We start from the raw sequence: 23,558 nt of genomic DNA on the forward strand, positions 1-23,558 counted from the left end.
TTATGACAGACTGCTACAGCTAATACTGATTGAGCAGTTTAAAAGTTGTGTCCCTGAAGGTATGAGGCCCTATCTAGATGAGAAAGAGGCAGAAACCTTGGTTGCAACTGCTAAGTTAGCGGATGAATACACATTAACGCACAAAGCGAAGTTTACCCTGAGTAAAAGCTACCAGAAGGTAGTCAAGAGGGCGAAGAAAGTCCGCCAGAAAAGCCAGAAAGTAAGCCGGGGGACTAGTGAAAAGGATACGGAAGACCGGGAGCAGTTTGGTAGGAAGTCTCCTGGGGTCGTATGCTATAATTCTGGGAAAGCCAGTCACTTTGCGTCCAGGTGCTTTGCCCCAAAGAAGGAGACAGGGAAGGAAAAACGATGACTCCGACTGGCTGTATTGAGCTGGAAAACAAACCGCTAGGGGAGAAGAGGTCTGATAGAGTTCAGGAAGGGCGCGAGAAGTTTATTTGGGCCGGATTGGTGTCGGTGAAGGAGGGGTCAAACCCCAGTTCCAGTACGAGTCTGGAGAGACACTGGGGCTTGTCAGTCATTGATCTTAAAGAGTGTGTTAGACTTTAGTTCAGAGACCCAGACTGGGGAGGTCAGGTGATAAAAGGCATTGGGAAAGGGACCTTTGCACCAGATACACCTAAGAAGCGACTTGGTCTCCGGACCGGTCACGATAGGGGTGAGGCCCCGAATTACCGATGATGACGTGGAGGTCTTACTTGGTAATGACCTTGCAGGCGGAAATGTGTACTCAGCAATAAAACTGACAAGCAAACCTGCCTGGATTGAGGCCCCGCCATGGACTCACAGGTTTATTCCTGTTTGTGCAGTGACTCGGCGCATGTCCAGAAAGGAGGCCGCAGTGAATGTAGATTTAGCTGAGACGTTTTTACCAGCCTTGTACCAGGAGGGAGTACTAATGAGGAAATAGAGACCAAGTACCGTGCCCGCAAATTAGGAATGGGGGGGTGGTGCAGCAGGTGGTAGTGCCGAAAATTTATAGGGGCGAGATTTTGAACCTGGCCCACAAGATATCCTCGGTGGACATTTTGGGGTGAGGAAAACAAGTCAATAGAATCATGAAAGTTGACTATTGTAGACGTGAGCTAACACAGTTAGAGTCTATTGATATGCTAACAGCTTGCCACGATAAGCGAGCAGACCTAGTCGGTGTTATCATGAAAATTAATGAGGCTAGGGTGCCACCTGATAAGGGGAAGACCCATTTTGAAAAGATAAGTATGGTGCTGACCAGATGGAGAACTCTATTGTTTTTGGCCAACTTTGCTGATAAGGTCTCTCCCTTAACCCCTGAACAGAGCGAGCGCTGAGAAAGCTAATTAACCGGCACGCAGACATATGTTCGGATGCCCCGGGGCAATGCAAAGAGACGGTACATGGTGTTGTTGTCACATTAGGTCAGCCTAGTAAGCAACACTCCTATAGGATGATTAATTCAGTGACAAAAGGGCTAAAGAACGCAGAAGCGTATATTGAGGATTTAGTGGTCTGGGGTGACGTGGGAGGGAGCACATTGTGGAACTGTTTAAATGGCTGTTTGAAGCCAGCCTGACAGTGAACCTCTTAAAAAGTGAATTCGGCCACTTATTCTGGGGTATGTGGTAGGACAGGGGCAGCTGGCACCGATGCAGGCTAAGGTGCGGGCTATCTCTGAAGTCCCCCACCCCGACAGATAAGAGAGCCCTGAGAAGGTTCTTGGGGATGGTGGGGTACTATCGGAAGTTTTGCAAAAACTTTGCAGATATTACCCTCCCTCTTACTAAGCTCTTGCCAAAGAATGCGAAGTTTGTGTGGGACGACTTTTGTTATATTTGTCTAGCACGGAAACCACTGATAATTTACACTGATCACAACCCATTAGTGTTTTTTGCCGCTATGAAGGATAAAAACAAAAGTTTGCTAAGTTGGAGCCTGGTCTTACAGGAATTTGGTATTAAAATAACACATATAAAAGGAATGGACAATGTGATTGCTGACTGTCTGCCAAGGTGTTGAAAACTTAAAGTCCTCTGTATTAGCCGAATAGCTGATGACCCTGTATATTAGTGTGTATCTAATAATGTATTCATGCCCATAATTTTTATCCCGGTAAAAATCCTTTGAAGGGTAGGGGTGTGACGACAAACCAAATTATCAGACGATTGATGCTAATGAGAGAGATAAGGGAGACAATGGAGAAACGTTCAAAATGTTAATGAGAGAGGAGAGAGAGATAACGGAAAAGAAACACAATTCAGAATATTGACAGACCGGTTGCTTTGAACCTGAACTGTTTGAAGTTTGAAGGACAGGCGATACCCCAGCAGGCGGATAAAAAGAACAGGTTCGCTAAGGCACGGCACACACCACGAGATAACGAGATCCTGGAAGAGCGGTGTGCCCCCACAAGTTGGTGGGAGTTTGGAGGTCCGGTTCACGGGAACCGACCATAGACGCAAAGGGTGCAAAGGTACGATCAGTGGGAACCTGGTGTGTGTGTCCGCCCTCGCCTGGGTGCCGGGTTCACCACGGAAGAACGGTCGTATCCGGAACGGAGGGGTCACAGTCAGTGACCACAGCGGGATAGAAGGCATAAAAGGGTCTGCCCGAAACCAACTGCGAAGAACATCAAAGGTCTGCCTGAATCAAATTTGCATCTCTCTCTCTCTCTTTCTCTCTATTCTCTCTCTCTTCTCTCTCTCTCTCCCCCCCTCAACAGCGATTTATGCGAACTGTACTAAGCTGAATTGAACTCTGCGTCACTTAAGACTGACCATTTTACCCCTAGACTGCGATAGAGCTTGGTTGATTCCTGTTACCCTAGTTCTGTGTACATGTGTGTATTATCATTGCCAACCTGTTGCATTTATATCCTTACGATTAGAGTACTGTGTTACTTATTTCTTTAATAAAACGTTATTAGTTCCTAGTAATCCAGACTCCAACGAGCATTCCATTTCTGCTGGTTTGGCAACCCAGTTACAGGGTACATAACAATGCCCTTACACTTCCTCCCTTACCACCATTCAGGGCCCCAGACAGTTCTTCCAGGTGAGGCGACACTTCACCTGTGAGTCGGCTGGGGTGATATACTGCGTCCGGTGCTCCCGATGTGGCCTTCTATATATTGGTGAGACCTGACACAGACTGGGAGATGGTTTTGCTGAACACCTATGCTCTGTCCGCCAGAGAAAGCAGGATCTCCCAGTGGCCACACATTTTAATTTCACATCCCATTCCCATTCTGATATGTCTATCCACGGCCTGCTCTACTATAAAGATGAAGCCACACTCAGGTTGGAGGAACAACACCTTATATTCCGTCTGGGTGGCCTCCAACCTGATGGCATAAATATTGACTCTCTAACTTCCGCTAATGCCCCAACTCCCCCTCATACCCCATCCCGTATTTATTTATATGCACACATTCTCTCTCTCTCTCCCTTTTTCTCCCTCTGTCCCTCTGACTATACCCCTTGCCCTTGCCCATCCTCTGGGTTCCCCCCCCCCCCCCACCTTTTTCCTTCTCCCTGGGCCTCCTGTCCCATGACCCTCTCATATCCCTTTTGCCAATCACTTGTCCAGCTCTTGGCTCCATCCCTCCCCCTCTGTCTTGTCCTATCATTTTGGATCTCCCCCTCCCCCTCCCCCTCCCACTTTCAAATCTCTTACTAGCTCTCCTTTCAGATAGTCCTGACGAAGGGTCTCGGCCTGAAACATCTTCCTAGAGATGCTGCCTGGCCTGCTGCGTTCACCAGCAACTTTGATGTGTGAAAGCCAGACTCAGTGGGAACAGTGGTGAAATTTTATTCTTTTTCACATTAAAGTCAAAGTAATGTATTATCAAATTACGATTATGTCACAGTACACTACTCTGAGGTTCATTTTCTTGTAGGCACTTGCAGGGCCTCTATACCACCCACTGCAATTGGACCCTTGACTTCCTAATCAGAAGACCACAATCTTGCGGATTGGTGGTAACATATTCTCCTCAGTGATGATCAACACTGATGGACCTCGGGTGTGTGTTTAGCCGACTGCTCTACTCTCTATATACACATGACTGTGTGGCTAGGCATAGCTCAAATACGATCTATAAATTTGCAGATGATACAACCATTGTTGGTAGAATCTCAGGACGTACAGGAGTGAGATATGCCAACTAGTGGAGTGGTGCCACAGCAACAACTTGGTACTCAATGTCAGTAAGAGCTGATTGTGGACTTCAGGAAGGGTAAGACGAAGGAACGTGTAGCTATCCTTATAGAGGGATCAGAAGTGGAGATAGTGAGCAGTTTCAAGTTCCTGGGTGCAGACATCCCACCTCTCCTGGAAGTTCCGGGAGTCTCCTGCATATTAATAGCGGCTCCCTGATGCCTGCAAATTATATACAATGTCCCGAAAATCAATTTTTTTTTGAGAGAGAGAGAGATCCAAAAAAAGAAAATATAAAACGTACATCACCCCAGACTACACTAAAGTGCACCCCTGCCTAATAGGGGTCAAAAATAATGACAGTGTTGCTCGCTGCACTGTTTGCAACAGTGACTTTTCTATTGCCCATGGTGGGTTACGACTGTAAAAGACATGTTGAGGTGAGTTTACCAGGAGTCATTTGTTCATTAGCATAGCTAATGTTATTTAAACTGGCTGGCTAGCTGCTAAGGAGCTACTCTATTGCAGACATCCCACTTCTCCCAGAAGTTCCGGGAGTCTCCCGCAAATTGATGGTGCTACCTCCCTGAAATGAGTTTTTGCAGGGTGGGATGTCTGTGATGTCAAGATCTATGAGGATCTAACCTGGTCCCAACATATCGATGTAATTATAAAGAAGGCAAGACAGTGGCTATACTGTACTTCATTAGGAGTTTGAAGAGATTTGGCATGTCAACAAATACACTCAAAAATTTTTGTAGATGTACCATGGATAGCATTCTGACAGGCTGCATCGCTGCCTGGTATGGGAGGGGAGGGTGGGGGTCCACTGCACAGGATCGAAAGAATCTGCAGAGAGTTATGAATCTAGTCAGCTTGGGTGCTAGCCTATGAAGTACCCAGGACATCTTCAGGGAGCGGTGTCTCAGAAAGGGAGTGTCCATTATTAAGGACCTTCAGCACCCAGGGCATGCCCTTATCTCACTGTTACCATCTGGTAGGAGGTACAGAAGCCTGAAGACACACACTCAGCGATTCAGGAACAGCATCTTCCCCTCTGCCATCCGATTCCTAAATGGACATTGAACCCTTGGACACTACCTCACTTTTTTTAATATACAATATTTCTGTTTTGTGCATGTTTTTTAATCTATTCAATATACGTATACTGTAATTGATTTACTTTATTATTTTTATTTTATTTTTTCTCTTCTATATTATGTATTGCATTGAACTGCTGCTGCTAAGTTAACAAATTTCATGTCACATGCCGGTGATAATAAACCTGATTCTGAAAAATAAAGAAATACAATAGAATTTATGAAAAAAATATATGTAACAAGTAACCAATGTGTAAAAAAAAAAGACAAATCATGCAAATAACCCATACATACATTTATTTATTTATTGGCATACAGCATGGAATGGGCCCTCCTGGGCCTTCGATCTGTGCCGCCCAGCAAACCCCAATTTAATCTTAGCCTAGTCATGGGGTAATTTACATGACCAATTAACCTACCAACCAGTACGTCTTTGCACTGGGAGGAAATCGGAGCACCCAGGGGAAACCCACGCAGTCACAGAGTGAACATACAAACTCCTTGTACAAGCAGCTGTGTGAATTGAACCTGGATCACTGGTACAATAAAGCGTTATGATATCCATCACACTACCATGAGTATAGAGGTTGTGGAATCAGTTCAGAGTTGTGTTGAGTGAAGTTAGCCTGATAGTTGTAGGGTAATAACTTTTCCTGAACCTGGTATTGTGGAACCTAAGCCTCCTGTACCTCCAGTACCTCCTGCCCTATGGTAGTAGCAAGAAGAGTGCATGGGGGTCTTTGATAATGGATGCTGCTTTCTTGAAGCAAACTGAATGCTACCTAACAATGTATTTGTTATTATTGAAATGCTGAATATTAGTGCATTATTAACAAAAAAATTAATAATTTTCTCATCCTGCTGAATGTGTGAGGTTACAGTAACTGGTCCTAGTAGGAAGGGGTTTCCCTGATGATTGCATTCTTAGATATTAGATGCTAAAGATGCATAATTGAGCACATACATAGGATCTGGATATTAGAGGAACCAGCACTAATGAGAGTGCTCTAATGCTTTTGAGGGTGTGATTTTCTCCTTGCAGTTTAGGGTCAGCTCGATTGCAGTGGCCTCACCAATGTCACACTGTCTTGAATTTGACTCCTTTCAGTGCATTGACTGAAGATCTGCTGAGGTCACTATCAGAGTTTTATGATTACCATTCACCCAGTTGCTTCCAGTTACTGGTGGCCCAGATGCCCCTCACTTGCTCCGACCGCCCCCCCATCACTAACCCCAACCCCATCCCCAGTACCATGGAAGGTGGGCAGACATTACCAGCTAACTAACCCTGAGTGTGTTGCCCAAATTCCAGCTCCTTGATATGTTGGAGAACCAGAAATTTCTATCTCACTGCAGTTTGTCTACCATCACAACAGGTGCATAGCAAGTGCCATCTCTTTGGCTCTTCATTCAATTCTGGAACATGTAGACAGCAAAGGTGCATATATCAGGATGCTCTTCTTTGACTGCAGCTTGGCATTCAATAATGTCTTCCTCTCAAAACTCATCAATAGGGTTCAAGCCTTAAGCCTCAATACCTCATTGTGCAATTCTGTGATTTCCTCTTTGCAGACCCCAGTGAGTTTGGATTGGCAACAACATCTCCTCCACAATCTCCATCAGCACAGCTGCACCACCTTTTAGTTTGCTGACATTGGCCAAATCGAAGGTGGTGACGATTCAACATGTAGGAGGGAGATTGAAAATCTGGCTTGGGTGGTGCCACAACAACAAACACTTACGCAGTATCAGCAAGACCAAGGAGATGACTATTGACTTCAGGAGGAGGAATCCAGAGGTTCATGAGCCAGTCTTCATCAGAAGATCAGAGATGGAGAGGGTCAGCAATTTTTAAGCTCCGCAGTGTTTTCAGTTCAGAGGATCTGCCCTGGGTCTAGCATATAAGTACCATTATGAGGAAAGCATGGCAGCGCTTCTACTTTGTTAAAAGTTTGTGAAGATTTGGTATGTCATCTAAAACTTCCATATCTACTTCTACAGATGTGTGATAGAGAGTATATTATCTTGGTTGAATCATAGCCTGGCACAGAAATACCAATGTCCTTGAATGGAAAACCTACAAAAAGTAATGAGCCATTGTGGGTAAAGCCCTCCCAATCATTGAGCACATCGTTTTCATCAAGGACTGCCACCATCCGGGCCGTGCTCTCTTCTTGCTGCTGCCGTCAGGGAGGTAGGTGATGCAGAAGACTCAGGACTGGCACCACCAGGTTCGGGAGCAGTTATTACACCTCAATCCTCAGGCTCTTGAACCAGAGGGAATAACTTCACTTATCCCATCACTGAACTTTTCCCACAGCCCATGAACTCACCTTCAAGGACTCTTCACCTCATCTTCTTGATATTTATTGCCCTGCTGAAAGTTTTCAGCCTGAAACTTCGACTGTACTCTTTTCCATAGATGCTGCCTGGCCTGCTGAGTTTCTCCAGCATTTTGTGTGTGTTGCTTGGATTTCCAGTACCTGCAGATTTTCTCTTGTTTATTATTTTTTTTCTTCTTTTTCTTTTCGTATTGCAGTTTTTTTTTGCAAATTAGATGTTGGGTGCAGTAATTTCATTGATTCTATTGTGTTCCTTGTATTTGCAGGAAGAAAATAAACCTCAGGTTTGTATATGGCGACAATGTGTACTTTGATAAATTTACTTTGAAGAGTAACAGCTCAGGTTTGTTGGGTACATGAAAGGTGATTCTGAAGGGCTGCAGCATACAAGGGAAGAGATAGAAAATATGTCCCCATTCCTGCAGTTTCTTCCATGAAATTAAAACATCCCAAAACCTCAAACAAATTTCTACAGATATACTGTGGTGAGCATTCTGACTGGTTTAATCACTATCTGGTAATGAAGATTTCAATGCACAGGATCAAAAAAAGCTGCAGGAAGTTGTAAACTCAGCCACTAGCCCCCATAGCCACAAGGGCACCTTCAATAGATTATGCCTCAAAAAGGTGGCATCCATCATCACCCAGCAAATGCCCTTTTCTCATTACTACCATCAAGGAAGACACACACTCAACGTGTCAGGATCAGCTTGTTCCCCTCCACCATCATATTTCTGAATGGTCCATGAACACTACTTCAATATTTTTACTCTTTTTGCACTGCTTATTTATTTTTCATACATTTGTCATTGAAGCATATTGTATATTTTGTGTCTTACACTGTATTAACTGCCAGAAAACAACAAATTCCATGTGTCAGTGATAATAAACCTGATTCTGATTTGATCAGATGTTCCCTATAATACCCGGCATTTTTCAACAGGAAGTAGACAAGGTTAGGGGATTTACTGGAGAGTTGTGTCAAAGGACTAGCCCACACTCAAAAGGCTGAATGTCCTCTCCCGCTGTCAGTTTATTTCATTGCACAAAGAAACCATGGTTACCCTGGCAATAAATTCCATTTCATGCCAAACAACTTTTCTCTGTAATTGTTCACTGACTGGTCTTTGGCATGGAACCACTCATTCCTGCACCATTAAGTTGATGTTCCCTCCTTCTCTCCCTTCCTCATTCCAGCCCTCCCTCAGTGTTGTCAACTAGATTACATGCTAGGGCCAAACCTGTTACAGCTTAGAAGGCACCTTTGGAAATGCAGTTACTTTGTAATGTTGTAAATACAGCAACAAATTTGCTTATAACATATATGAGGCAACTGCATTGCAATAATAGCCACATAATCTGCTTTAGTGATTTTAGCTGAATGATCTAACTCCTTTGCCCTTCTTCAAGCAGTGCATCTGACGTGTTTGAGAAGGTGGGTGAAGATCTGGGGCAGCCTCTCACCAGAAGATGCCTCTGACAGCGTGTCACTCTCTCATGTCTGGATCAGTGTTTGTGGTCAAAACTCAGACACAGGATTTGAACCCATGACCTTTTGACAAGAACTACACCTGACAGTTATTGCAGAGGCTGAAGAGGTAAAGCCCTGTATTACAGCAGTCACGTACTCCCCTCGGTACACATTCTCTGGGCTCTGAACGCAGTGAGACAACCTTGCGTCCAGCATAGATGTGTGGATTCCAATTAGTGCTGACAGAGGGAGAATTGGGAGTGATGTGTGAAGGTTCAGCAGCTCTCAAAGTACTGGGCCTCGGCAGAAAGGTCTGCATGTGAAATTTATGATGTATTTTGAGAACAGTTCTCAGCAGCCTTAGCTTATCTCTGCTAGATCCTTTCAAATATTCATCACATGCCTGCTATCCAAAGTGCTCTTGTTTCCCTTTAACCCACTGTCTGTCAGACATGAGCCTCTGACTACACAAAGCAGACCTTTGCATGAGCAATAAGATGATAAGGGTTTAATAAACAGAAATATGTCACATGTACATCAAAACACACCATTTGTATCAACATCCAACACTGTCCAAGGATGTGCTCAGGACAGCCCACAAGTGTTGCCTTGCTCCCTAAGTGTCGCCAACATAGCATGCTCACAGCTCACTAACCCTAACCCGTACATCTTTGGAATGTGGGAGAAAAACTGAGCACCCAGAGGAGACTCACATGGTCACAGGGAGAACATACAAGCTTCTTACAAACAGTGTCAGGAATTAAATCCTAATTACAGATGCTGAAAAATATTGTGCCAACCACTTTGTTACCATGACACCCACTAATAGTCATAATGAAGGAAGTCATCAGTGATCAAATGCAAAGATGTAGAAACAGGATGAGAGAAGTCAGTTGTTTAGTACCTTGAGCAGATTCATAGAGAAAAGTACAGCACAGAAACATCTTATGGTCAAGATGGCACTTGTGTACAATGCTCTTTTGATCAACATCTTCTAGATAGATCATGAAACCCTCTTTTTCAGTTTATGTCTTTTACATTTGTTTCCCGTCTGGAACTATTGGAGCCTGTGTTTTGCTGTTTGGGGATCATGTGGGTGCTTCAGTGCTCTGCAGTCTCCAAGAGGATCTCAGGAGGCAGAGGCAGCATGAACAAATCTCATGGTGAGAAGGCTGCTGGGTAGTTCATGAGCTGATGTTTGACCTCATTTCTCCGATTATAGCATCCATTGTTCACCGATTAAAGCAAGAGGGAGATTGAAACATCGAGGCAAATGCAGAAGTTTGGGGGGCGTTTGGGTGTTCCAGCACTCTGCAGTCTCTGAGAAGATTCTGGGAGGGGGAGGCAGTATGCGCAAACCTTGTAGTGGGCAGGTTGCAGGACGGGGCACAAAGTGATGCTTGGCTCCATTTCACCAATTTAAAGCTCCCATTGTTCACTGATTAGAGCGATGAGGGGGATTGAAACATCAAAGTGAGTACAGAGGATGAGCATCGGCTGCCTGTCTTTTGGTCAGTTGCTCTGTACTGGACAGGGGAGAGCCTGCTGCTGCACCCAGAGAATGTTGCCCAGGTTTTTTTGCATATTGAATGTGGACTTTGGACTATAGACTATTTTTCAGTCTTATAGTTTTTATATTCTTTGTTTTTTCATCCTATCTGCTTGAGGTTTTTTGTGTGGGGGGTAGTTGGGGGTTGATGTGCTTGACCCATTTTGTTCTGTTTTTGTGCAGGAGGAAGGACTTGGGAGTCGATGTGCCTGATCTATTTTGCTCAGGTTTCGGATTTTGTGCGGGATGAGGGAAATGAGGTTGATGTGCCTGATCCATTTTGCTTGGATTTTGTGCAGGAGGGAGGATTTTAGGGGCTGATGATCATGCTGCCTTTCTTCCTTGTTTCATGGCTACCTGGAGAATTGAAGAATTTCAGAGTTGTATACTTTTGATGATAAAGAAACCTTCGAACCTTTGAATCTAGTATTTGCCTTCTATGACTAATATTGTCATTCAAAGTCAAGTTTATCATCATCTGTACAAGTACATATATGCACAGGTGCAATGAAGAGCTTACTTGAAGTAGCATTATAGACCCATTCGAAGTTCAAAGTGAACTTATTATCAAAGTACAAATATGTCATCATATGCAACCCTGAGATTCATTTTCTTGTGGGTATTCACAGTAAATACAAAGAAATACAATAGAATTAACAAAAGACTGCACACAACAGGATGGACAAACAACCAATGTGGAAAAGACAACACTGTAAGTGGAAAATGAGGGAAAAAGCCAAAATAATAATAATTAATAAATTAGCAATAAATATGGAGAACATGAATCTATGAAAGTGAGTCCATAGGTTGTAGAATCAGTTGAGAATTGGGATGGCATCATGTAAGCAGCATTCACAAGTAAAACATAAGCATTAAATACATGTAATTAAAAAAAATTTTACAAAGAAGAACGCAATTGGAACAAAGTAAGATCCATTGTCATGCTAAGTGGCCAAACTGTATTGAGTAAGATTTTGCCATTTGGTTCCAGAACCAAATGGTTCAAGTAGCTGTTCTTGAACCTGGTGCTGACTTCTGCACCTCCTGCCTGATGGGAGAGGTGCATAATTGTACCTTTCTCTAGCGGTCTATTCCTCCTCTGCCATTCAACCATATCACAGTTGATGGTGTCATCTTTTCATCTGATCCCTCTAGCTTCTGATTTCAGTAGCATCTAAAACTTCAGTAACCTCACCTTGAACACATGCAAGAATGGAGCAGTCACAGCCTTCGGAGAAAGAATTCCAACTCTTTAAAATGAAGGAATTTTCTCCTGTTGATCTGAGCAAGCAGCCCCTTATCCAGGACTGTGGCCCAGGTGATAGACTGAAACTCATTAATTTCATTGGAATAATTCCATTCATCTTTACATTAAGTAGAGAGCAGACTTGAACAGCATGTTTAGTGGACTGAAAGTCTCTTTAATACAATTAACTGATTGCTTTTTCATTCCTATTTGTCTTTTATTGCACCACAAGATGAAATTAATTAATGACCTCAAAGTGAAAGTGCCCCTGAGTAGCAGAATCCTATAATTAAATGCATTCAATTTGAGGGAGAGTGGAATGAGTCCAAAACCAGTATTTTAAATGAAAGTTGGAACCTGAAGAAATCTGGTTTAATTCCTGCCACTATCTGTGAAGAGTCTGTACATCTGGTTTCCTCCTACTTTCCAAAGACACATATGGTTAGATTTAGAGAGTTGTGGGCATGCCAGGAACATAGGGACATTTGCAGGCTGCCCCCAGCAAATCCTCAAATTGTGCTGGTTGTTGACGCAAATCACACATTTGACTGTATGTATCGGTGTACATATGACAAATAAAGCTAATCTTAATCTGCAGGTCAGGAGCATCTGAAGAAGTTCTGCATTATTGCAAGTGTTTTGGGGCATCTTCTGTTAGATTAGAAAAGAGCAAATGTACCACCTTTATTCATATTGTAAGGGATGGAGAAAGCAGGTGAGTTAGTAATAGAGAAGATATTAGAAGCTTCTATTAAAGACATTACTACAGGGAACTTAGAAACTACAAAGTAATCAGACAAATTCAAGGAGGTTTTATGAAAAGAAAATCATGTTTGACCAATTTGTCCATCTTTGTTGTGTTCGGTCTTTCATTGATTCTTTTGTGTTTCTTTGTATTTACTGTGAATACCCGCAAGAAAATGAATCTCAGGGGTAGTATATAGTGACTGATGTGTACTTTGATAATAAATTTACTTTGAACCTTTGAATATTAGAGTTCTTAGAATAAGGTGCTGTGGATCAGTGGGAGCCCATGGATGTGCTCTGCTTAGGTTTGATGCTCTGGGCCTGTCCCCACTGGAGTTTAGCATAATGAGGTGTGATCTTATTGAAGACAATCACATATTAAAAGTGAATGTGGAGAGGATGTTTACTATAGTGGGTGAGTCTAGGACCAGAGGGGACAGCCTCGGAATAGAGGGACATCTGTTCAGAGCAGAGATAAGGAGGAATTTCTTGTCCGGAATTCATTGCCACAGAAGGCTGTGGAGGCCAAGTTATTGGATATATTTAAATCAGAGGTTGACAGGTTCTTGTTTAGTTAGGGCATCAAAAGTTACAGGGAATTGTGTGTTTTTTAAAAAATAATACATATTTTTTCTTCATTATAGGTTATATGTACAAACGTTTGTATGTTCGTAAATTGCATACATCATCACGCTACCATGTGATACATGGGTGCCTCGCTTAAAGTAAAGATGAAGTTAGACCCATATTCCCAGACCCCTGTATCTTCCTTTGAATGAGTTTAATGTTTTGAAGTTAAGAAACATGACAGGAGAATAGGATTGAGAGGGATAATGAATCAGCCATGATAGAATGTGGAGCAGACTCGATGGGCTGAATTGCCTAACTTTGCTCCAATGTCTTATGGTCCTATAGTTATCCGTGAGGAGCACTATTCCCAAAACATCCTACCCACTGATGTTCAATTAACTGAGCTGTTTTGTTGTGGGATTTGCATGGTAATATTCTAATCACAATATGTGATATAAGTGGTGGTGTTTGTTTTGCAATGGGGATTATCTGTTCCTCTGAGACACAGGAGAGAGCAGATGCTGGAATCTGGAGCAATAACAAACTCTCAACAGGTCAGGCAGCAGCTCTACTTTTATCTTTTATTTTGAGATCGAACCCACCAGTGTTGTAGTGGCATCCACAGTGGACTTCGAGGGGAGTGCTCATAGGTTCAAATTCAGCAGACTTCTTGCACATCTGTGGTGGGTTGAGCCTCGAGCTAGCAACTCGGTATCATGAACAAGAGACATGTGCTAAAGAAGTGGCAAGGTTGCCGCCTGATGTGCCACAAGACGTGGAGAAGACTGCTACTGTTTTGAGATACAGCATGGTGACAGGCCCTTCAGTCCAATGAGTGCAATTAACCTACTAACCCATATGTTTTTGGAATGTGGCAGAAAACAAGAGTACCCAGAAGAAACCCACATGATGATGAGGAGAACATGCAAACTCGTTGCAGACAGCAGCGGATATGAACCCAGGTCACTGGCACTGTAGTAGTGTTATGCTAACCTTTGTGAGCACAAAGGTATGATCTGTGTTTCGAGTTAAGACTCTTCATCAGTTATTGGCCTTCACTGAGGCTGCCTCACGCACTGAGTTCTTCCAGCAGCTTGCTAGATGTTGCTTTACTTTTTTGATGAAAGTAGAAATTGTGATGCTGGATTGAGTGTTGGGAGCAATGTGGAATCAAGCAATACTCAGCAATTCCTATCAGGAAGTGTCTGTGAAGACAGAGAATGAGTAATTGCTGTATGATCTTCACTGGAATGGGCAGCAGCCTGGATTCACTCAGCCTGTGTCCATTCACTCAGGAAACAAAGTCTGTGTGAAGAAAAGTGGAAACTGTGACAGATGCTACAGCAATCCCCTGATGCAAAATGGCGCGATTTTTCAGAATAGTGTGATGAATGCAGAATAGTTACATTCCCTAATGTTCCAGTCCCACTGAGTACGCTTGACAGAGACCAGCTTCCTGCAAAGAAAAGAATGGTCTTATTTTTAACTCCAGTAGGCTTATGCCCTGTTATTCACCAGCTCACATGATGCCAAAGCTATGGTCCAGTATCTCCCCATGGAGATGTGGCAGAATTTAAAACATACAGCAGTGCAGCACAGTACAGGCCCTTCAGCTGGCTCACAATTTTGTGCCGACCATTTAATCTACTCAATGATCAATGTAACCTTTCTCTCCTACATAACCCATAACCTCTATTTTCTGCTATCATCCGTGTGTCTATCCAAGAGTCTCTTAAATGTCTCCAATCTATCTGCCTCTAACACCAACCCTGGCAGCACAGTCCATGCACCCACCACTCTCTGTATAAAACCTACCTTTGATATTTCCTCTATTCTTTCCTCCACTCGTGTTAAAAGGATGTTCTCTGCTATTAGCCATTGCCACCCTGGGAAAACGTCTCTGGCTGTCAACTCGATCTATGCCTCTTATTATCTTATACACTTCTATTGAGTTGTTTGTCATCCTCCTTCACTCCAAAGAGAAAAGCCCTAAATTGCACACTGTTACTCATAAGACCAAAAGACATAGGAGCAGAATCAGGCCATCTGGCCCATCGAGTCTGCTCCACCATTCAATCCCCTTTTTAAAATCTCCTCCTCAACTCCAGTTCCCGGCCTCCTCCCTGTAACCTTCGATGCCATGTCCAATCAGGAACCTATCAATCTCTGCCTTAAATACACCCAATCACCTGGCCTTCACAGCTGCATGTGGCAACAAATTCTCCGCATCTCTGTTTTGAAAGGGCGCCCCTCCATCCTTACGCTGTACTCTCTTGTCCTAGACTCTCCCACCATGGGAAACCTCCTTTCCACATCTACTCTGTCTGGGCCTTTCAACATTTGAAATGTTTCAATGAGATCCCCCTCATCCTTCTGAATTCCAGTGAGTACAGACCCAGAGCCATCAAATGTTCCTCGTATGATAACCCTTTCAGTCCTGTAATCATCCTTGTGAACCTACTCTGGACCCTCTCCAATGCCAGCACATCTTTTCTAAGATGAGGAGCCCAAAACTGTTCACAGTACTCAAGGTGAGGCCTCACCAGTGCCTGATAAAACCTCAGCATCACATCCCTGCTCTTGTATTCTAGACCTCTTGAATTGAATGCTAACATGGCATTTGCCTTCCTCACCACTGACTCAACCTGCAAGTTAACCTTTAGGGTGTTCTGCACAAGGACTCCCAAGTCCCTCTGCATCTCAGACTCCTGGATTTTCTCCCTGTTTGTAAAATAGTCCACACATTTATTTCTACTACCAAAGTGCATGACCATGCATTTTCCAATGTTGTATTTCATTTGTCACTTTCTTGCCCATTCACCTAAGCTAAGTACTGCATTCTACCTGTTTCCTCAACACTACCTGCCCCTGCACCAATCTTCGTATCATCTGCAAACTTGGCAACAAAGCCATCTATTCCATCATCTACATTATTTATATACAGCATAGAAAGAAGAGGTCCCACACCGAGCCCTGCAGAACACCACTAGTCACTGGCAGCCAACCAGACAAGGATCCTTTAATTCGCACTCACTGTGTCCTACCAATTAGCCAATACTTTAACCATGTTAGTAACTTTCCTATAATATCATGGGCTCTTAACTTGGTAAGCAGCCTCGTGGGACACTTTGTCAAAGGCCTTCTGAAAGTCCAAATATACAACAACCACTGCACCTCCTTTATCCATCTTGAGGACATGTAATCTCCTCAAAGAATTCCAACAGGTTCATCAGGCAGGATTTTCCCTGAAGGAAACCATACTGACTTTGTATTATCTTGTCCTGTGTCACCAAGTACTCCAACATCTCATCGTGTACAGGATAATGAGAGTCACTGATCGTGTGGATAGTCAGGGGCTTTTTCCCAGGGCTGAAGTGGCTAGCACGAGAGGGCACAGTTTTAAGGTGCTTGGAAGTAGGTACAGAGAAGATGTCAGGGGTAAGTTCTTTACTCAGAGAGTGGTGAGTGCGTGGAATGGGCTGCCGGCGGTGGAGGTGGAAATGATAGGGTCTTTTAAGATAGGTACATGCAGCTTAGAAAAATAGAGGGCTATGGGTAAGCCTAGGTAGTTCTAAGGTAAGGACATGTTCGGCACAGCTTTGTGAGCCGAAGGGCCTGTATTGTGCTGTCGGTTTTCTATGTTTTTTAACAATTGACTCCAACATCTTTCCAACCACTGAAGTTGGGCTACCTGGTCTATTATCTCCTTTCTGTTGCCTTCCTCCTTTCTTAAAGAGTGGAAGAACGTTTACAATTTTCTAGTCCTCTGGCACCATGCCAGGGTCCAATGATTTTTGAAAGATCATTTCTAATGCCACCACAATGTCTAATGCTACCTCTTTCAGAACCCTAGGGTGCAATTCCTCTGGTCTGGGTGATTTATGTCTTTAGGTCTTCCAGCTTTTTAAGCACCTCCTCTCTTGTAACAGTAACTGCCTCACTTCTCTTCCTTCACACACTACAACATCAGACATACTGCTGGTGTCTTCCACAGTGAAGACTGATGCGAAATACTCATTTAATTCATCAGCATCTCCTTTTTTCCCCATTATTATTTCTCCTGCCTCATTTCTCTTTAATTTTTAACATACTTGAAAAGACATTTACTATCCACTTTGCTATTATTTGTTAGCTTGCTTTCATATTTCATCTTTTCCCTTCTAATGATTGTATTAGTTTTGTATTATTCTCTCTGTAGGTTTTTAAAAACTTCCCAATCCTCTATCTTCCCATTAATTTTTGCCTTATAGGATGCCCTTTCTTTTGTTTTTACAATAGCTTTGACTTCCCTTGGGAGCCCTGGTTGTACTATTTTACCATTTGAGTATTTCTTCATTTTTGGAATACACATGTCCTGCACCTTCCTCATTTTCCCCCGAAACGCACGCCATTGCTGCTCTGCTGACATCCCTGCCAGCAGCTCCTTCCAATTTACTTTGGCCAACTCCTCTCTCATACCACTGTAATTTTTCTTACTCCACTGAAATACTGCTACATCAGACTTTACTTTCTCCCTATAAAGTTTCAAGTTGAACACAATCATATTCTGATCAATGGTTCCTAAGGGATCTTTTGCCTTAAGTTCCCTAATTGCCTCCAGTTCGTTACATAATGCCCAGTATAGCTGATCCCCTAATAGGCTCAACGACAAACTGCTCTAAAAAGCCATCTCTCAGGCATTTAACAAACTCACTCTCTTGAGATCCATTTCCAGCCCGATTTTCCCAATTGCCCTGCATGTTAAAATCTCCCATGACTATCATAACTTTGCCCTTTTGACTTGCTTTTTTTATTTCCTGTTGTAACCTGTGGTCCACCTCCCAGCCACTGTTGAGAGGCCTGTATATAACTGCCATCAATGTCCTTTTACCCTTGCAGTTTCTTAACTCAACCCACAAGGATTCAACATCTTCCAATCCTATGTCACATCTTTCTATCGATTTGATGACGTTCTTTACCAGTAGAGCCACAACAACCCCTCTGCCTACCTTCCTATCCCTCTGATATAACATGTAACCTTTGATATTCAGCTCCCACCTACAATCGTCCTTCAGCTACGATTCAGTGATGGCCACAACATCATACCTGACAATCTGTAATATTGCAACAAGATCATCCACCTTGTTTCTTATACTCCGCACATTTAGATACAACACCTTGAGTACTGTATTTGCTATTCTTTCTGATTCTGCATTCCTAATGATTTCACACTCAGCCTGCTGGCTGCAACTATGTCCCATCACCTGCCTGCCCTCCCTGACCATCTGACTGCACGCTATCTTTACTTTTTTACCATCCGTCCGGTACTGAGTCCCTTCACTGCGGTTCCCACCTCCCTGACAAGTTAGTTTAAACCCTCCCCAACAGCTCTAACAAATCTGCCCTCGAGAATACTGGTCCCCCTCGGGTTTGGGTGCAACCCATCACTTTTGAACAGGTCATACCTCCCTCAGAAGAGATCCCAATTATCCAAGAACCTGAAGCTCTGCCCCTTTCACCAGCTTCTCAGCCACATACTTATCTGCCAGATCATCTGGTTTCTACCTTCACTGGCGCGTGGCACAGGCTGCTATCCAGAAATTACTACCCAGAAGGTCCTACTTCTCAGCTTTCTACCTAGCTCTCTAAATTCTCTTTTCAGGACCTCATTGCTTTTCCTTTCTATGTAATCGACACCAATATGTATCAAGACATCTGGCTGCTCCCCCCCCCCCTTCAAAATATTGCGGACGTGATCTGAGACATCCCTGACCCTGGCACCTGGGAGGCAATGTGCCATCTGGGTGTCCCATTCATGTCCACAGAATCTCCTGTCTGTTCCCCTCACTATCGAGTTCCCTATCACTACAGCACCCTTCTTCTCTCTCTTTCCCTTCTGCACCATGGACCCATGCTCAGTACCTGTAACCCGATCGCCATGGCATTCTCCTGGGAGGTCATCCCTCACAAAAGTATCCAAAGCAGTATACTTGTTTTTGAGGGGAATGGCCACAGGGATGCTCTGCTCTAACTGCCTGTTTCCATTCCTCCTGACTGTCACCCAGCTACTCACCTCCTACAACTTCAGGGTGACTACTTCCCTGTAACTTTGATCAATTATCTGCTCACTCTCCCGTACAAGCTGAAGGTCATCCAGTTGCTGCTCCAGATCCCTCACACGATCTTCAAGCCAGATGCACTTCATGCAGATGTAGTTCCCCGAGATACCCTGGGTCTCCCAGTTCTCCAACATCTGGCACGAAGAGCACACCACAGCCATTTAAATGCTACAGTAAGAGAGGGGGAAAAAAACAGAAAGGAAACCTTAACAGACACTTTAAGTAAAGAGCCGACACCTTTTCCTAGCCGAAGCCTCTTTTGACCCAAAGCCTGTCGCTTCTACTCTCACCACTGGCCTACTCCTGACAATGGCCACTCTGCTTATCTCTTCTGTACTTTTATTTAGTTCGTAGAGCTCTGCTGACGCTGCTGATAGGCCACATACAATGGACATGCTTTTTAATCCAGGCAGCATCTTCTGCACCCTCTCTAATGCTTCAACATCCTTCTTGTAATGAGGCCATCAGAAAGAACACAATAACATAACAGGAGAAGGCAGGAGAATGGTGTTGAGAGAGATAATAAATCAGCCATGATGGAATGGCAGAACAGATTCAATGGGCTGAATGGCCTAATTCTGCTCCTATGTCTTATGAGTGGTAACAAAGGCATATGGTATGCTTCCCTTTATTGGTCAAGGCATTGTGTTCAAAAATAAGGAAGCTATATTACAGATTTATAAAACTCTGCTTATGCCACATCTGGAGTATTGTATTCAGTTGTAGTCTCCCCATTATATGAAGATGTTGAGGCTTTGGAGAGGGTGCACGAGAGGTTTACCAGGATGCTGCCTGCATGAGAGATTGGACAAACTTGGGTTGTTTCCTCTGGTGTGGCAGAGACTAGAGACTTTGGGAGACCTGACTGAAAGCTTATAAGGTTATGAAAGACTTAGATGAGGTAGCCAGCAATACCTTTGTCCCAGGATCCAAATATCTAATACCAGAGGGCATGCATTTAAGGTGAGAGGAATTAATTTCAAAGATGATGTAAAGGTCAAGTTTTTTACACAGAGAGTGGCAGGTGACTGGAATGTGCTGCTAAGGATTGTATTGGAGGCAGATATAATGGAGACGTTTAAGCGCCTCTTAAATAGGCTCTTGAGTATGCAGAAGACAGAGAGATATGGGCATTGTCTTGGCAGAAGGGATTAGTTTGGCACAACATTGTGTGCTGAAGGGCTTGTTCCTATGTTCTATGTTCTACTGAAGGTTGCTGACCATTGACGCAACATTAAAATAAGGTCCTGTTTTTTTGGTTGAATGTATCATATCTCCCACCAGCTGTTATTTTTCCACTCTCAGTTCCTATAACACACTGGAAGGTCCTCAGCTGAATTCTTATAAACTGAAGCGGTTTTTTCAGACCATCCGCTTCCCTTTGAGTCCACATGAAGACACCTTCTACTGTTTCCACACTGGCACTTCTGTCTGCAGTATGTGTACATGAGCTCAATATTTTTGCTCATTTTTGCACTACTTATTTAATTATTTTATATTTACTTATTATAATTTACCGTATAATTTATGTACTACATTGTACTGCTGCCACAAAACAACAAATTTCAAGGCATAAAGTCAGTGATTAATTCTTATTCTGATCTTCTCACTGATGGAGACTGTCTCTGTGGACTGGTTTGGAAAGAAGTTACAGGTGTGAAGCTGTACAGTCCAGTATGATTTTTCACCAAGAAAAGCGCTTGGGTATGCATGGAGAGTACATTGCTGCTGTTTGCTACCAGCGCTCTCTCATTCTCTTTTGCCCCTTCCTGTTACAGGAGGATAAGCTGAATGCGTTGATGAAGGCAGCGGGAGTTACCGTGGAACCCTTCTGGCCCGGCTTGTTTGCCAAGGTACTGCACTCAATTACAATAGGAATGGTTTGTCAAAGTGGAGCAAGGTACAGCACCTCAACTTAGCCCATGGAGTCAGGTAGCCTCAGTCTGCTTCCTCGTGCATCAGGGAGACCCTTCCCCATCAGACTGAATCAGCTTGAGTTTAGAATAATGAGCAAGGGGGATCTCATTGAAATCTACCGAATATTGAAAGGTCGAGATATAATGGGCATGGAGAGGATGTTTCCTATAATGAGGGCGTCTAGGACCAAGGGGCACAGCCTCAGAATATAAGGAATTTCTTTAGCCAGAGGCTGATGTATCTGGAATTCATCATTCTAGACAGCTGTGGAGGCCAAGACATGGGTATATTTAAAGTGGAAATTGATAGGTCCTTGATTAGTAAAAGTGTCAAAGGTTATTGGGACAAGGCAGGAGAATGGGGTTGAGAGGGATAATAAACCTGCCATGTTGGAATGGTGGAGCAGACTCGATGGGCTGAATGGCCTAATTCCGCTCCTGTGTCTTCTGGTCTTATTTCCTAAATAAAAATCAGGAAGTGAGAATGGGAAGTCATTTGGAGAGTACATCACTTAGTCAAGGAAATTAAATCTAGAAAATTACACCTCTAACCTTGGTTCTGCTACCAGTTATAAAAATAATTGTACTTTAGTAGATCAAGTTAAGTTCCCATCTGGAGTGAGCTGGTGGGAAATACTTAAATGATGTTGCCCACAATTCACGAAGACTGGTAGACCAACCACAGTCACTCCTCAGGAACACAGCCTTCTGGATGCTCCTGAATAAATTGTAGTAGTTCAAATCTCCGTAGTAGAATTAAAGATTTGCAGGGCTGATATCAAAAATCTGGAGCAACACATGCAAAATGCTGGAGGAATTCAGCAGGTCAGGCAGCATTGATGGAGGGAAATAAAGTTTAAAGTAAACTTATTATCAAAGTATTTATATGTTACCATACATGACTTTGAGATTCATTTACTTGCGGGCATTCGCAGGAAAATGAAGGAATACAATGGAATCTTTGAAAAACCACACATCAACAAAGACTGACACAAGTCCCAATGGAGGGTCTCAGCCAGAAACGTCAGCTGTTTATTCCCCTCTGCAGATGCTGCCTGACCTTTAAACAATGAAGTGATTTGAAGGGTGGATGTGGGGAGGGTGTTTCTGATTGATTTTGGAATCTAAAGTGGGGCAAGAAATTTAAGAAAATCACCAACAAATTTAACAAGAGTAGAAAAGTGGGAGGGGTGGGAAAGTGGGCCTCATTGCCACACAGAGCAGTTGAAGTGGATAGTATAGATGTGTAAAAGCGAAGCTTGATAACATGAAGGAAGAATATTCAGAATTGTTCATTCTTCTGTACACGAGTGTAAAGAAGAGCGAAATGATTGTTACTCCGGATCTGATGCAGCATCAAAGTACACAAACAGTGTAAGGAACACAGTAAATATAAATATAAAAGCAATCATTTAAAACACAATATACAAGTAACTGTTTGAGTGTGGCCATATATACAGAAGATTAGCTTGTATACATAGACTGATCGTACATAAAATGGAAGGACGGACTAACAACGTGAGATGAAGAGGGGTTGCAGGAGGCTTGTGTGGAGTACAAGCATCAGCATCGGGTAGGGGGCCCAAATGGCCTGTTGGTGTATCACAGACCCTAATGGCTGGGACATTGCCAGATTCTGCAGAGGCTGAGTTGTGGGTCAGAAGGCAGTTGAGGGTTCTGGGTCCTGTTTGGAGTCTCAGCCGCTCCGAGCAGATTTAATTGGGCTTCGTTCTTTTGTGTGACCCATAGGCTCTCAGCAACGTGAACATCGGCAGCCTGATCTGTAACATCGGGGCTGCTGGTCCCGCGCCCCTTGGTGCTTCCCCTCATGGTGGAACCGCTGCAGCTGGGACGGCTTCTGCAGCTACCGATGGTAAGTCTGGGCCAAAACCTGCTCTGGAACCATGCAGAATGTTTTATTGCAGCACCTTTAACCCTTGGTGTCAGTGACAAACATACTCACTGACACAATACAGGACATGCCCCATCAACAATGCTGAGCATGGACAGGGTAAACGTACGCCGTCTTTTCCCCAGTCACGGTGATTCAGGAACTAGAGAGCAAAGGGTTAAGGTGAGAGGGGAGAAATTTAATAGGAGCTTGAGGGTCAACTTCTTTCACACAGAGGTCAGTGATCTGGAAGTGAAGACCTGATGGCTGAAGCCTTTGGGTCAGCACGTCTACAAGTTGGAGGCCTGATGTCTGAGGGGCCAGAGGCTAGAGGCAGCCTGTCTTGGAGATGGAGGCTTGTCTGTGTGTGTGAGAGAGTGAGTCGGTGGGAAAGGGGCTTGTCTTGTTGTTGTTGAGTTGTTGTTCTGATGAACCTTGTGGACATGCTATGTTGTGCCGGAATGTGTAGTGAC

At 43.6% G+C, this 23,558-nt stretch overlaps 1 protein-coding gene across 1 annotated transcript in view; it reads left to right on the forward strand.

Annotated features, from left to right (window-relative positions):
* The window catches only part of LOC140208659 (large ribosomal subunit protein P1-like), a 48,358-nt gene that overhangs the window by 20,207 nt on the left and 4,593 nt on the right, over positions 1-23,558 (forward strand). The window contains exons 2-3 of the mRNA XM_072277506.1: positions 21,057-21,131; positions 22,944-23,067. Coding sequence (XP_072133607.1) covers positions 21,057-21,131; positions 22,944-23,067 — 199 coding nt within the window. The remainder of the gene's footprint in view (positions 1-21,056; positions 21,132-22,943; positions 23,068-23,558) is intronic.

Source organism: Mobula birostris, chromosome 2, assembly GCF_030028105.1.
Source record: "Mobula birostris isolate sMobBir1 chromosome 2, sMobBir1.hap1, whole genome shotgun sequence".
In the NCBI taxonomy this organism is placed as follows: Eukaryota; Metazoa; Chordata; class Chondrichthyes; order Myliobatiformes; family Myliobatidae; genus Mobula; species Mobula birostris.